The following is a 15737-nucleotide window of genomic DNA, read 5'->3' as shown; positions in this document are numbered from 1 at the left end:
AAACACACTCTCGTATGTTCATATCCGAATACATACGCACCCACAGATACGATATGTATGCACATGTATGTGCACACACACACACACATATACTCGTACACTTTTATGTGTGTTTGGCTGTCGGTTGTTTGAAGCATTTTAGTTGTTTCTATGTGAAAATCAGAATCCCCCAGCAATTCCCCAGCCAGCTGAAAAATGCTATTGAGATTTCTGTTGACAGTTTGGACTGCAAAATTTAATGAACGTTCACTTTGGTTGATCCACCCTTTAGAGAGCAGCCGGCAGTAGGCCGGGCAGTAGGGGCATGAAAATGTTAAATTCATGCATTTGAAATGTGGCTAAAAGTTGATTTGTACATTTTGAATATTCAAATGGAATAAACAATGCTTTTGAGGCCATTTAAATTCATGTAAAAGTGCTTTATTTCTGTTGAATATCAGAAGCCCCAAAAAGTAGGCAACACTCTTTCGATGCTCATTCTACTTTCACTTCCTTGACGGAGGCGGATACCCACTCACATGCTTAAAGGCCACTTTGCTTTTATATGCCACAACCAGCGAAATGTGACAATAAAAATCTCATAAAAGTGTATTACTTAGCTAGCAAGACCCTCCCCCCCCCCAACAGCACACAAAGCGAGCACGAACGATACCCTCAGGAGGTGGAACGGAACTCAAAATGGCTCCAGCAAACACCCAACCCCCAATCCCCAACCAGCAAACCCCAGCCCCCATCTGTTCCCCACGATCTGCGCTCAGTCGGACGACAACTTTTGCTTGGTGGCAGCAGCAACAGCAGCAGCTGCAACAACTTTTACACTCTTTCTTTGCGCCGTCTGCCCCTCCGTCCGTTCTGTCGTCTGCCACTCGATGCGGCACGGCACACATCAAAAGTCTTTGGGGCTCCGCTTGCTCTGTTCTCCGTCCCGGCGCGTCCCTCTCTCTCTTCGGCCTGCATCGGACAAGTTTGAAAAGCTGTCGCAGTGGCTAGAATCGACGCAGGTGTTATCATCGATACCGTTGACAATTGTTTCCTTTATATTGACTAGCACTTCAGGCACTCCAGCCACGCGTCTGCCAGCCCCTCGCCTCATCACTCACCATGTCGCTGCGTGCCACAAAACGTAGCGACTTTTGCCAATTGAAACGCCGAGTAGAAGTTGCCTCCTCTGCTCTTCTCTTCTCTCCTTCTCTCCACCACTTTTCGGTGGCGTTGTTTTTCGTCGTTGCCTTTTTTAATTTGTCACTTGAATCAAAAGTTGCCAAAGTTGTCCCTGGCTGACGGGCCTGGAGTCTCGTTCTGGCTCCCGCTCCGGCTCTGGCTCCGGCTCTGACTGTGGCCCGGTCTTGTTCTCGGTCTCGGTTTGGGGCTAGAAGCGGAGTCTGGGACTGTTAGCTTGGTTCGTTGCTTCTTTGTTGCCTTTTGACAACTTTAATTAAAGCCGAGTGCGAGAGTTGCGACATTAGGCAGCTGGAGGAGCTTTAACTTTGTATTTATTTCAAATGTTCTGTAAAGTTTGACTTGGTGCGGGGGCAGAAGCGTTTTAGAAGCGACTGGGGGCTACCCTGCACCCTGTACCCCGCTCTAAAACATTGATTCTCCACATTTACCAATCCCAATGCTTGATATGCCCCCACCCAACTACAGGGTATCCAGATTGATGCAAAAAAAAACAAAAAGAAGAAGATAAATCCCTCTGCCAGCCACACATTGTAAATTAACCTAAATCACATGTAAGCCGCTTGTCATACAACGTTCTTAGAGCATATTAAAAAACGTCGAGCAGGACGAGGGACTGTACTGTACTCGGTAACAGTTTATATAAGTATCTGTGTACGTGTATCTGTATGTGTATGGGTGTATGGGTTTGTGCATATTATAATCTCTTGTCCCTCCCATCGGCCATCACCCATCACCTATTCTCTCTCGTACTCATACTCATACTCACACTCATACTGACTCTATTTTTTGCCTTCTTTTACTCTGCAGATGATGTGCTATTCTCGCGTCGCGGCCGCATGGGACGCATTGTGAGTCCGCGTCACACGCTTCCGCCGAACACAACGTGCACGTACCACTTTCACGGATATCCTGGTGACCTGATTTGGTTATCGTTCACCAGCTACAATCTGCAGATCCTGCAGCAGGCGATACACGACAACAATACGCTGGGACGGGTAAGTCGACGACAGGGGCGGGTGGGGCTGAGGCTGGGGCTGGCGCTGGACGGGTGCTGGTGCTGGGGCGTTCGGGTACAACATTTAACAGAATGGGTGTCGTCGGGAGTGGGGTTATAGTTAACCGTTTACATAAATGCATAAAATTGATGCCCAGAAGGGAGGTGGTGCAGGGTGGGGCCACAGTTTGCTGCATGCATTGTCTCTTAAATGGATTGCGTCTACGCCAGCGGCGACTCCTCCATACGCCGCCCATTGTCTTCTCAGTTGCTCTCCGTCCGCCTCCGCCTATCCCTCTCTATTGTATGTGTGCCATTAGTGCCAGTCGGTCGACACTTTGTCTCTGCTGGCTAATTAAAAATGCAGCCATGGAAAATCTCTGCATTAAATTTATAATTAAGTGAATGCTTAAGCAACTCTATCACATGGGAGCTAGCCGGCCGCCTAGCATTCTGCATTCTACGTTTTCATTCTCCAGTCTGAAGCCTTCTGCCCCGCAGGCCAAAGAAACTGCGTCAAAATGCGGCACGGGACAACAACGATGGCCATCATAATGTCCTTACGCGCGCTCTCTCTTTCTCGCTATATACGAGCGTCTATATATCTCTGGCCCCCTCTCTGTCTCCATCGCCGTCTCTTTCCCTGCCTCATCATCGTCCTCATCATGGCGTGTGCATTTTAAATGTTCGTTGTTCGTTATTCGTTATTCGTTGTCGCCTGCCTAACGGCCTGTGAATTGTGTCAAGGTAGAAAGTTGAGTTTGCACGGACGGGCTGGGCTGTGATAGCGCGTAATGTCGGGTCAGTGAGTGTTTCAAAGGCTGCATCCCCATGGCGGTCGCCAGACCCCAGGCCCCAGATAACTCTGAACTGAATGGTCATTTAGGCTACACCGCCGTCACGAGAAAGTGCATTTAAGTTGGAGGCTCATAAGGAGCAGCATTTAGTTGGGCCAGGCTTTAAGAGGCTTTCAATGTTACCTTTTATAATACGAATACCTAAAACAAGCACATGCCTTTTTTCTACATTCATATTAGTTTTTAGAACTCAGTTTTAGCTGCTTCATTTGGATGATTCAACAATCAATCGATATATCGACTACTGTGATGAATATCCTCTTTAGTTTCAATCGACTATCCTACTCTGTTGATTTGCACCTCGAAGCTGATCTTAAAACACCATATCTGGTGTTTCTTATGTGCTTCTAAACTTTACACTTCTCCCCTGCGAACCATTGACATTGTGATATCCTCTAGTTTTCCATTTCAAGCCTTCGAAGTGCTTCACCAGGCGTTTCTCACCGACTTTAAATTACCAAATTAGTAGCTCTCCGAGTCCAAAGTTTCGTCAAGTTCTGGACTCTCCTTGTCTCCTGCTGTAATTCCCCCTTGAACAGATTCCAAAACTCTAGTCAATGTGGGGGGAGATCAGAAACCGCGATGCGGAGTGGATGGAAGCCGGAACAACATGTCAACGCTTTGCGTGGTCTCATAAATGTCGTCGCATTATAAGTATTTCCCCCCCCCGTTCCCCACCGCCCCCATTGCTGTGGATCCACACAGCAATCATTCTGCTTCCGCTAACGTTGCCGCTCCACTCCCTTATTGTTTTTTGTTTGCGAGTTTTAACTTTTCTTCTTAATTTAAAAAGTTTGCTTTTCCTCGGTTTTTCATTTTTTCGTGTGTGCGTTTGTGTTTTTTTGTCCGTACTTTTGATGCCCTTTTGGAGGGTATTACGATTGCCACTGGATGTTTGTGGCACGGAGAACCGTTTTCGTTTTGTTATAAATCGGAGTCCAGAAGATCGGGCCACTATATCGTATAGCTGTAGTGGAATCTGCAATCGATGGATCTTTTATAAAGATACCCTTTCCTTTTTTTGATTCCTGTTCGAAAATTCGCATTCACTTGTTTGGGAGTCTGTTGTTGCCCTCGATACTGGTATATATCGCACCCGCTTACTGCCTCCATCGCAATGGCACGCCCACGTTCCACGGACCTCAGCACTCTGCCTCCTGCCGCCTGCCTCCTGCCGCCTGCCTACTGCCTCCTGCATTATTTGCCCATACCGCCGTTTGTTGTACCTGATGCTGGTTGTTGTTTTTGTCACTTTTTGTTGCTGTTACAAAATTCATGAACTGTTTTTGCAGCTCTTCAGGCCCCCGCCTCCGCCCCCGCTCTCCCTGCTTTTAGTGCCTCCCTGCCTCCCGCTTCTGTACCACCCACTGGATCCTACCTCTGCTTACCGCCACCCACACTCCCGACAGCCCCTCTGGTTCGCCCGTTTTGTGTTTTATTTTACACATATTTTTGTTCTGTCACTTTTTATTGTACTCCCACGTTTGTGGATGTTAAAGAGGGAGCCGGGGAGAAAGGGAGTCGCAGAGAGATGGAGAAAGTTGGAGAGAAAGAGCGAGAGACATAGGAGGTCCTGTTTGGGGAGTGATAGCGACAGTAGGTGCCTCTGTAAAGTTGTTTTTCTGTATTTTCCACCATTGCTTTTCATTTTTCTTTTTGTTTTTCGTTTTTTGTTTATTTGTGTGCTGCTGGCAGCTTTTCATTTTTCGCAGTTTAAAGTGTAGGTGAGACGACTGCAATTGACACGGACAGTGAGCATCCGGGGGTACGAGTGGGTGTGGCAGTACAAAAAAACGGAGCAAACAATTGTGTTGGGGGGGGGGGCTGCCTTACACTCTCTCTCTTCCTCCCTCTCTGACCCTCTTGACGGCTCTTCTCAATGGGGGTTACCATATTAATTGGAACAGAAATTCCACAAGCGCTTTTCGGTGCAAGATATGCTGAAACCGAAAATATATGAGATGCCTCTGCTTTATTTCGGATAAACTCTCATGTACTCTGGCACTCGAATGTGCGGCTAGACAGCGAACGACCTTGAGAGAATGAAAAGCTGTTGCCCATTTATCTGATTAGACGACAGGTGTTTCCAGACAGAAGTTTCCAAGCAGCGGCGGAAGGGGTGTTGGAAGAATGTGGCAAGGTAATCAAGGTGCCGCATGTGTGGCATGCAGCTATGCACGTACATCTCTATGTGTACGCGTGTGTGTGGAATTTATTAGTGTGCTTCTGTCTGCATGTGTGAAATATATTTTATTCAAGTTGAGACTGGAGAATGCGAGAGTCGGCAAATATGCCAAACATTGCAGATGTTTTCGAGATCCCTCCGTTGATCTTCCCTTCCGCGGCAGGTGTTCCTTAAAGCACTTCATATCTGTACCAAAAGCTCCAAGAAACGTACATCTTTAGGCATTTAACGGGGCCAATATATAGAAGAAAAGCAACGCAGTTTAATTACAAGATCATTTCGCCAAACAACTTAAATGGCTGTCAGTTAGTTAGTTTCTTGTCCAACTTGGAGCCAACAACTGGGCCGGAGTCCGGGGCTTAGAGGCCGGAGTCCGGGAGTCTGTTACGCCAGTCAAGCCAAGCCACAGCTGTTTGCAACTGTCTTTTCCATTATTAACACAGTCAACAATAATCAGGGCCTAGGCGGAATGGAATGGAATGTCGGAATGTGCTGGAGTTCGGGAGTGCGGTAGTGGCGGGGGAAAAACATAAACCTTGTCAGCAGCCAAGGAGGCGTCTAGTGAAAATATTTAATGCCTGCAAACAACAGCAGTAGCAGCAGCAGCAAGGAGGCTATAAAGAATCTGGAGAACACAACTACCAGAGGGGTTCTGAGAGTAGTATGCGGAGAGTAAGAGGGAGAGAGAGAGGGGTGAGAGAGTGAGAGAGGGGACAGTGACAAACGACAAATAACTCACACTTGGAACTGTTTGAATATGACATGTGACAAACGAAGAGGAGACGAGCAGCAGCGACAGCGGCAGAGGCAGCGGCAGGGGCAGGGGCTGAACTAACAAAAGAAGAAACAACAAGCCAGAGAGGAAAAGCATGAAAAACGCGTGAAAAGCAGCACGGTCGGGGTGTAGGGGTGTAGGGGTGTAGGGGGAAAAACACGAGTACAAAAAATAATGTCAACAAGAGAATTAAACAATAACATGTGTTCCCTTTCTTATTTTGCTCCTATTTCCTTTCATATCTGGTGCTGGTCCCCCAGAGCGATCTGCCGCCTTGGATAACCCGCCTGCGGATGTGGGACAGCTATGGCACATATGTGCCCATGAAATCGACAAGTTCAACCACCGGACAGCCGCCACCGCCACCGCCAGTGGCCTCCTCGGCGGACGGAGGGAAGCCCACGCTATTGAACCAGAGCAACTACGGCAGCTACTACTATAGTGCCAGTAATCCGAAGCTGAATCGAAATCTGCGCGTCAATATCGACAATGCCTGGAATCCGGTGGACACGTACATCTACGGACCCACACAGTCGAGTGTGTTCAACCAGGAGAACAAGTACAGCGGCTACCAGGGTGGTGCCGGTGGTGGTCCTGCCGGTGGTGGCGCAGCCGGTGGTGGCACAGGCAAGCAGTTGACCAGCGTCAAGGACAGCCTCAACTACATTTCCGGCGGCAAGTCCTCCGTCAAAGATGGCGGCGCTGGTGCCTCTGCTGCCGCCGTCCTCAGCTCGGACAGGAACAACGCCGTCGCGCTGATGAGCACCAAGGGCAAGCGACGCCTCATGCTGGAGATCTACGACTACGAGACGCCTAAGCTGTGCGATCACACGGCCATCGGGAGTGGCGTGAGCGGCAGCAGCGCCCTGATGGGCGGCAACAAGCAGCGGCCGTGCAGTCCGCTGGAGAGCTACGTGAGCACGGGCAGAGATTTGGTAAGTCCAAAGTGCACCTGTGCCCCCGAAAAGTAGGCAATGCTTTACTCAAAAAAAGGGGGTCTCCAATGAGAAGTGTGGCATACTTTCGGAATGTAAGCCACTCCTAAGTATTAAGCTCGAATAAATTGTTCAAATTACATAGTGTCAAGCTATCGCAGCGCTATTCAATTTGGTCACCGGCACGTGACGTTTCTTGAAGAACTATAATACAAGATACTCTGAAAGAAAACAGACAACAGACAGGGCCTGCAATACGTAGCCAACTAAACAGCTCTTGTAGCTGATCGAAAAATGCTACCCCAACGTGCCTTGGCAAGCTCCTGGTCGCTGCTTGTATTGAAAAACAAGCCAAAGACTTTTCTAATTTGTCAGCTACTGCTGTTTGTTATTTCGTTGTGGCCCTCGGGAAAAAAAGAAACAGAACTTTGTGACTGCACCTGGCCCGGTCGAGTGCCGAGTGCCCAATTTGGCACGCCCAAGGGCTCTCAGCAGCAGAGCACAACATGGCACAGCAGCAGCTGGGGACTTTTTTTGGCAGTATGCAGAGCATTTCGTATTTGCTTTAAACTTGACAAAATTAATCAAATTAAACACTCGACTGCACTGCCAGACGTGCGCAAATAACGAAGAAGAGAGGCGAGGCGGGGCGAGGCGAAGCCTCGGGGCGGGCGCCAAATTCAAATTCGCCAAAGCACAAGAGCACACAAAGCCAAATACAGAGGAGGGGGTGTGTGGAAAGCACAGCAGAGTGGGGAGCGGCGAGTGGGGCTGATGCAAGAGCACTGATGGCATGCACGGACAAACAGGCAACCGCAATAAGCCTGCTTAGCCTTTTTGACGGCGCGGCGGCACTGCTCCTCGTTGCCGTCGCCGCCGCCGTTGCCGTTGACAAATATGAACTGCAAATATTTTGATGCCAAATTGAAGCCTCCCCTTGCATTGTGCATCTCTCTTTCTCACGGTTTGCCCGTCTCTTTCCCATTCTCTTTGCAGAAACTGGAGTTCCACACGCATACGGGAACAGCCTTGTTCCCGGCGCAATTCGCTTTGAACTACGAGTTTGTGGACACGGAACAGGGTGGGGACACCTGGCCAGGCAGGCGAGGCGAGGATCCAGTGCCGCCTCTATGCACCCGAATCTTTCGGAAGCGCAAAGGCAACATCCAGGTGCCCCGGAACGTCTTCCTGTATGGCCGAGGCGGGGCCAAGAACATCACCTGCCTGTACAGGTTCGAGGCGGGTCCATCGGAGCGGGTAAAGCTGGTGCTGCACAATGTATCCTTTGGCGAGGGCACCGCCTGCACCACCGACTCAGATCTGCATACGGGCCGGCCGCGCTGCAATCAATTGGATCCAGAGGGTCGCATTACGGAGCTGCGACTCTTTGATGTCCCCTTCCGAGATGTCAAAATCCAGCTGGGATGCTTCTGCGACAACTCGAGTGCCCTGTACAGCAATGCCCCGCTGACGTTCGTCTCCCACTCGCGGATTATGGAGCTCAGCTTCACGGTGACCCGACTCAACATCTCCGAGGACTTTGCCGATGTCTTTTTCTCCGCCTCGTACGAGTTCAAGCGCCAGCCGGACTGTCGCAAGCAATTGAAGCTCAAGGGCGCTGGTGGCGAGGATGAGCTCAAGTATCCGCTGAAGACGCAGGATGCCAGCTGCGAGGGCCTGGCCTGGTACATCGAGGCCCAGTCCGCCGAACGGTCCCTCTTCGTCCAGACCTGGGGCGCCTATCTACCTGTGGATCCCACATCGGAGGATGCCATGCGGTGTCACACCAAAAACCGTCTGATGATCTACTCGGGCAGGCCGCTCAAGCCCATGCGAGTGGTGTGCCCCGCCCAGAGTGGGCCGAGGCCAATGTCCTTGCACATCTTCTCCGAGGACTGGACCAACGGACAGCCTTTGTTCATGAACAAGTAAGTAGAGAAGCAAATGCCATTTCAGACCAGAGCATTTGGGTACAATTGAATAGAACAGAAGCAATAGAAAAGCAGAGAAATTCCTTCCCACATTTTAGTAGCTAAATGGAAATATATGTACCAGTATGTTCTGATTTCATCCCACTCCACCTGCCATACCAATTACCCATTCTCCGCTCCCAAAGCTGCCTAAAAAAAGGAGGAAAAACTAAGAAGGCATACAAGCCTAATGGCTCGGAGACCCGTTCCATTATCAAATGCATACCTCGTGTGAGTTAAGTCAGCTCGAGCAGCGCAGAGCCCCTCGTTTGCTCGACACAGAAAGCCTCTTAGCCTGAGTATTTTTCAGCATTTTTCGCACAAAACTAATTGCATTTTAATAGTTGCTAATATTTCAAAAAACTTTTGCACTGCTGGCACTATTGCCAGCTCCCCTCTGTACTCGTATAAGCCGCTCTCTCGCTCTCTAGCTCTCTCTCACTCTGTCTCTGTCTCATGAGCTCTATCAAAAAGTCCTGCTTAAAAATGCAATAACAGGAAATGGCTACGACGGCAACAAAATACAGGAAATTGAGCGCAAAGAAATATGCCATGAGAGAGGTAAAAAAAAGAAAACGTAAACGTAGACGAGGTCCAGGCAAACAAACATGGCCGTCAGACATGCACACACACACACACACACACACATAAATGCAAACAAGACCATGGGGCGAAGACATATGGAAGATGGGTTCCGCAGAGATGGGAGTGGGAATGGGAATGGGAATGGGAGGAGGCTGCAGGTGGCACAGGTATGAGTACACTCCGTGTGCTCCGTATGTGCCCCGGCAATTTATGTCCAAGGTGCGTGCCACCGAAATGAACCGTTGAACCGCTCCGAGAGCTCCAAGCCGGGCCTCCACTGTGCCACTCCCATCCTTTGCGAAAGAGTCAGAGGAGCAGTGTCTGCTCCGGTCAGTGTGTCTTCTTTTTAACGTGTACCCATTAAATTTTATGGTCAACACTTTTTTGTGCCTCTTTTGTCCATGTTTGCATTTTGCTCAATTTTGTCGCCACAGACCATAAAAAAGAGAGACAGAGGAGAACGAACGACTGGGCAAAAAAGGAGCAAACAGCAGGCAAGAAGGAATGTTGCATTGTGGCCGGGCATGTGAAAACATATTTTTATGGGACCCCAAAGGGTAATTGGACATTGCACTGGATATCCGGGCCGGCTAATGAGCGTGTCGAGCCATTTTAGATAATTAATTGTGAGCTTTTCAACTCGACTGTGAATTAAAATTGACATTCTGACAGAAGCGCATTAAAGTGCAGTATGAAAAGGGTTCAGTTAAATATCCGGAAAACTATTTTACATAAAAACTATAGTCAGGCAGGCTCCCTTTTTCATTTACTTTTGCGGACTACGTTTGCAGCCAAAGCGTTTCGTTTTCGTTTTAAGGTTTTGCACCAAAGCGAAAATTGTTGTTGCCCTGGCAATTGTTTATTAAGAAAGAAAAAATTAAATTACCCTGATAAGTCATCTATCTTTTTCCTTTTGCAATTAAGGATCGTTTCGTTGTATAAAAAGCCGTTTTCATTTCGTCAACGAAAATGTTTTCGTTTTGAATGTGAAATCGGGAGCCCCAATTTATGTGTATTCAAAAGTAAATCGGAAAACTTTTGTGAATGTGAAAAACAGAGCCTGGCTGATTATAATGATTTGTCTTGTACCTACATACATGGTACATATTAAGTATGCGAAAAGGCTTTCCTTTTAGGGCCCCTTTTTAAGCCCCTTGATGAAGTATCAGTTAATTTCGTTTCCTTGCCTCAATTCCATTTCGATTCCTCTCAATGCATCGCATATTGCCTCCTCTTTCCTCTTTCCGCTGAAATCGCAGTAACTTTGATGGCTAAGTCCCTTAATACCCACCCCCTTCCCCCCTACCCACCGTCCGCGACTTAAGGCAACTGAAAGATAGATATTTTGTCTATGGCACAACTGGAAAGTTGTGCGTAATTAGTTGCACTTGAGCAACTAGGCTGAGGAGATATCCGCAAAGGGAGATCTATGTACGAGTATATCCGAAGGAAAGGGGCAGGTCCGCCATTCCACGGCCAGAAACTTGCCACGAAAGTTATGTAGAGCATGGCATTCGTGGCTGGCTGTCTGGCTGGCTGGAAGAGGGGCCGGGAGGCTCTTGCCAAAATGTTTACAACTTAGCTGAATGTTTTTTCCACTCTCTCACAATCCAATTTCCACCGTCTTCTACCGTGCAGGCCCATCAGTCTGGTGCTGGAGCCCATACTAAAGGAGCCCGGCGATATAGCCTTCACATGGCTGGAGATACACCGCACCAAGAATGCGCTGCTGCAGCAGTTGGACCTGCATGTGAACGCAAGCGTGACCACGGGCCTGGGCTCCGGCTCCGGCTCTGGCTCTGGCTCTCAGCCCTCTGGCCATAGTTCAGGCTCTGGCGGAGTGGTCGGCACGGGCAGTGCTGGAGTGGCCGGGGCTGGCGGAGTAGGTGGTGGAGGAACTGCCGGCGCTGGAGGCTCAGCAAGCGGTGCTACGGCCAACGAAACCCTGAACGAATTTGGTTTCTATCCCAAGGAGTCAGATTGCGAATACAAATGTCCTGAAATTGATGCATGCATAGCAGCCAGCCTGTGGTGTGATGGTAAGTACAGATTACATATTGCGGCAGAAACAGTTCTCTCTCTCTCTCTCTCTCTCTCTCTCTCTCCCTCTGTCTCTCTTTGACTGTGAGAGGAAGCGAGGGCTGATTTATCCTTTGTGAAAAGCTATCACAAAGAAAATAGTTATACTTAAAGCGTATCTCCTCTTCATATTTATCCAAATGTAGTCATCAGAATCAACCATTTTTCGATATGGTCAATCAATCAACCAACAATCATCGTGTCCTAAAACATCCCATCTATGATGCATCCATCCAAGAAACTCTTCGAGACAACCTCGTTGCCTGGAGTTTTGCATTATTTGTACGTGATTTGGCGCTCGGTTTTCGTTTCTCATTTCCATTTCACATTTCTCATTTCACATTCCACATTCGCATTCGCAATCGTATTCTCGTGTTGCCTGCGCCTTGCAGTAGGCAGCACAAAATTTCACTTGTGGCCAGGTCCTGTCTGTTAATTTCAATGCAAGCTGTCCACGTTTTTGTAATCAGGCAAAGTTTCCCCAACAACTGCACCCCACTGTTGCTGTTCGCACTCCCAGTCCCGGTCCCAGTCCCAGTCCCAGTCAAAGTCCCACACCCAATTCGTGGTGCTGCTGGTTGTTAGTTGGTTCGTTGGTTGGTCGGTCGTTTGGTCCGTCTTCTGGTTGTTGGACAAACCCGCAGCAGTAAGACCAAACCCCAAAATGTCTTGCGCAAAAAGTTTGTCCCCAGTCCGGTCCAGTCCAGTCCCGTCCAGTCAATCCGAGCCGTGGCGAGTCGAGTCGAGTCTGGCCCCTCAGCAACCCAAATAGCCGCAACAGCTGTGCCAAACTTATTTGTGCTGCACTTGAGAGATGAAAAGTAGAAGAAAAAAAGCCGAGAGACAAAAGTGTGGAAGATACCAGTTAGTGACTAGCAAATACCCTTCAAAGAGTCGGGTAAAAATAATCTTTGTACGGAGCAAACATTGAAATATATTCAGTTAAAAAAGAGAGCTGTACAGGACGTTTTCTGAATAAAACAAGAACTGTTGAGTCTTTCTTAGCACCCTTTCCAGCACTTCCTAGCACTCTTAGTCTAGTATAAACCAGAAGAGTTTCTTAAAATCTAGCAATATCGAACACATTCAATAGCAATCCCAATATACCCACATATGCAACCTGCATTTGGTGGGGGGCAGGGGCAGGGGCAGAAAAAAAGCACAGGCTGGCCTGGACTTTGGCTTTTAGCTTCAATTATTTATGGGCAGCCAGCCGGGACTGCAGCTGGAGCTGGTTAACCGCAAAAGCCAGGGCATTAAACAAGCTTTTGGCCCCGACGGGCCACTCAAGTGACACTGCATTCAATTTGTAACCTTAGAGAAGACACCTCTTGCATCGCAAGAGCCCAACTACCACCTCCCACCACGCCCCTCCTCCCCTATCCACTTTCAGTTTTTCAATCAACCTATGAATCTGACTGCAACTCTCTGCCTCTCTGGCTCGGCTTACAGGTCATCACAACTGCCCCAGCGGCTTCGATGAATCGGAGGAGGAATGCGGCACCGCCCGTAAGCTGCTGGAGTTGCCTGGCGGCGTCTTTGCGGCCCTGGGATGCATCGCTGCCGCTCTGACCGCATGCCTAATCTTCTGCATGTTCGGGCTGATGCGAAAGCGCAAAAAGAGTGTGGTGCAGAAGGGTGGCGGCGTTGGCGGCGTTGGAGGCGTGGGCGTGGGCATTGGCTTCATGAATGGCGCCAGCAATGGGAATGTATCGGCCGCCAGCATCGGCACCCTGAAGAAGGACTTCAAGAAGGAGGCCCTGTTCATCGATCCGGCCTCCTGACACGGACTCCAGCCGGTCGAGTACATACATGTGGATCGGGAGACCACCGTGTGATATGTTGCCGCCGGCTGTGGCATGCCCTACGACGAGCACCTGGAGCTGGGAATGGAAATGGCCTGACCAAGCGATCAGCAGAGTGCCCTCGACACAGTTCAGGGTCTGGCCTGGAGATTTTAAAGCTACTGAGAATGACGATGAAGGTATATGAATGGATTGGAGGCATGAACACTATAAAAAACTAAATTGTATGTCGATAACCTTTTCTAAACGCTTCTGGGAGTAACCAATCGACTAGGAACGTGCGAGTGTATGGTGCATAGTCTTAGGGACATTCGATCAGCCGATTGATCTATTTATTTCATTTCAGTTTGTTATTCTGTCTTTATTGTTTGGGACTTCTAGTACCACAGATCTAACTGTATATAGTTTGAATATATTTTATGTATTCCGTTGGGATAGAAGTCAAGAACAGGCAGATTTCAGTGGATTTTATACGAAATTAGGGACAGTGATAGCAATTTAAGTTTATTTTCCTCTAAAGAGAATTTTTCATGGCGTGCGAGTATGTTTCATAAAGAAAACCATTCAATATAAAGACTTTTAGGTCCACTCTTAAATACATACTATACAAAACAGCTTCAAGCCTAGATCAACGTACATTTTGTTCTCGAAAAGTGATTCCCTCATCTTGACTTCACAAAATGTCTGTTAATTTGAGCTGTCTTCTTTTAATCGTCTCCATCATTTCATTGTTTGGGATTTCATGCCTCAACAAATCCGAAAAGCAGTAAAAAAAAAAACTATTGTAAATTAGGTACCTTTAATAAAGTTAGTTGGGATAGAGAGCAAATAATTCGAGGGCAGATAGTAGAGGAAGCCTTCGGCATAAGTAACATATTTACCATATATAGCACATAGCACCGATTAAAAGGAAGTTAATACATTAAGCAAATACATTTAGGAACTAAATGCAAAAAGATCAGAAACTACAATGAAATTGTATAGAAAAGAGCAACTCAAAGAGCAGATCCTTAGGCATATACTCTTTTGGGCCGCTCTGGTATTAACTTCTAAGGAACTAGGATAAAAGAACTAGCGACATTGATTGGAATGAGAATGATTGGAATGATTGGGGAAAATCTCGACAGTGTTGTGATCCAAGGCATGCACATACTGAACTATGTTTAAACACAACCAAATCGCAAGCATTTACGTGGTACTACATAGTCATGATTCGATTTGCGATACTTGAAGAGCTAGGAATTAGCTAGTATATAGTCTATGAGGAGGGTACGCACTTTTTTTTGGGTTTTTTATCGTAAAGCACACTCTCACACACAAATAGAGCAGATAACATCACTTAGTGGTTTATTAAACATACATACATACACATATACAATCGTATGGGAAATATAATTGTTATTAACGATTAAAGTAGAGCTCGAAAACCAGAGTAATGTTCACTTATTCAACTTAATCAAGAGAACTGCCACAATATTCTATAAGAAAATACAAAAACCAATTCGAATATTTATGTAAATATATTTATCGGGCGTTTATTTTCAGGATCTTACTTTCTTATTTTTTAATTGTTTTTTAAAATGTTTGTAGCTGCAATACATCATATTCCTAACTTAACAAAAATAGAATAGAATAAAATATAGAAAAAAACAAAAATGTATGCAAGCCCTAGCATTTAAGCCATGGCATGGCCCATAACCCATTTAAACAATCAAACTTTTGGCAGTTGATAGGATTAAGCAAACACCAAAAAGAAAATGCAAAAAAGCAAAAAAAAAAGACAAAAGTACTTTATTTTATAGACAGTAAAACTAGGAAAATAGAAAAAATAAATATTAAGACCTTCGGTGGTCTGCAATGAAAATTTTAAAAATGTAAGAGCCCTGCCATATGCAGACAAAATCCATTAAAATTGCAACTTCCATAAAACATATATATAATTTAGTCACCATTAAAAACCCGAAAAAGAGAAAGAAGAAAATATATACACGAATTAAATCAAATATTTTCAGTTGCATTTTTTGGTAGAAAATAACCCAAATATTTATAGCCAAAAAAAGGAAGAACAAAACAAAAAGGGACGGAACGATGTGCACTTTTTACAATTTTATGAAAAATAATGAATTATTATTTCCCAAACACAGACACAAGCAAACATACATATATGATATTTTACACACACATTTGTAGTATAAGAGACAAAATAACAATGAAATATTCGATATACATACATATACGAGTATATACTCGTACATAGAAGCAATGGCAAGAGAAAAGCCAAAAAAAAAACGTAGTTTTAAGAGCAGCGCCCAAGCTGTTACTATTTTCTTGGCCACCATCGTCGTCGTCGTCGTAGACATCATCTCAATC

General features: G+C 46.7%; 1 protein-coding gene across 1 annotated transcript in view; it reads left to right on the top strand.

Moving 5' to 3' along the window:
- Positions 1-14070, top strand: part of LOC6602372 — a 59303-nt gene extending 45233 nt beyond the window's left edge. The window contains exons 10-14 of the mRNA XM_002027367.2: positions 1990-2177; positions 6254-6928; positions 7925-8856; positions 11122-11522; positions 13015-14070. Of these exons, the coding sequence (XP_002027403.1) occupies positions 1990-2177; positions 6254-6928; positions 7925-8856; positions 11122-11522; positions 13015-13346 (2528 nt within the window). The 3' untranslated portion in view covers positions 13347-14070. The remainder of the gene's footprint in view (positions 1-1989; positions 2178-6253; positions 6929-7924; positions 8857-11121; positions 11523-13014) is intronic.
- The last annotated feature ends 1667 nt before the right edge of the window (positions 14071-15737 follow it).

Source organism: Drosophila persimilis, unplaced genomic scaffold, assembly GCF_003286085.1.
Source record: "Drosophila persimilis strain 14011-0111.01,24,50 unplaced genomic scaffold, DperRS2 tig00000780-arrow-arrow-pilon, whole genome shotgun sequence".
NCBI lineage: Eukaryota > Metazoa > Arthropoda > Insecta > Diptera > Drosophilidae > Drosophila > Drosophila persimilis.
Note: the sequence above shows the minus strand (reverse complement) of the source record. Positions and strands in the feature narration are given on the sequence as shown.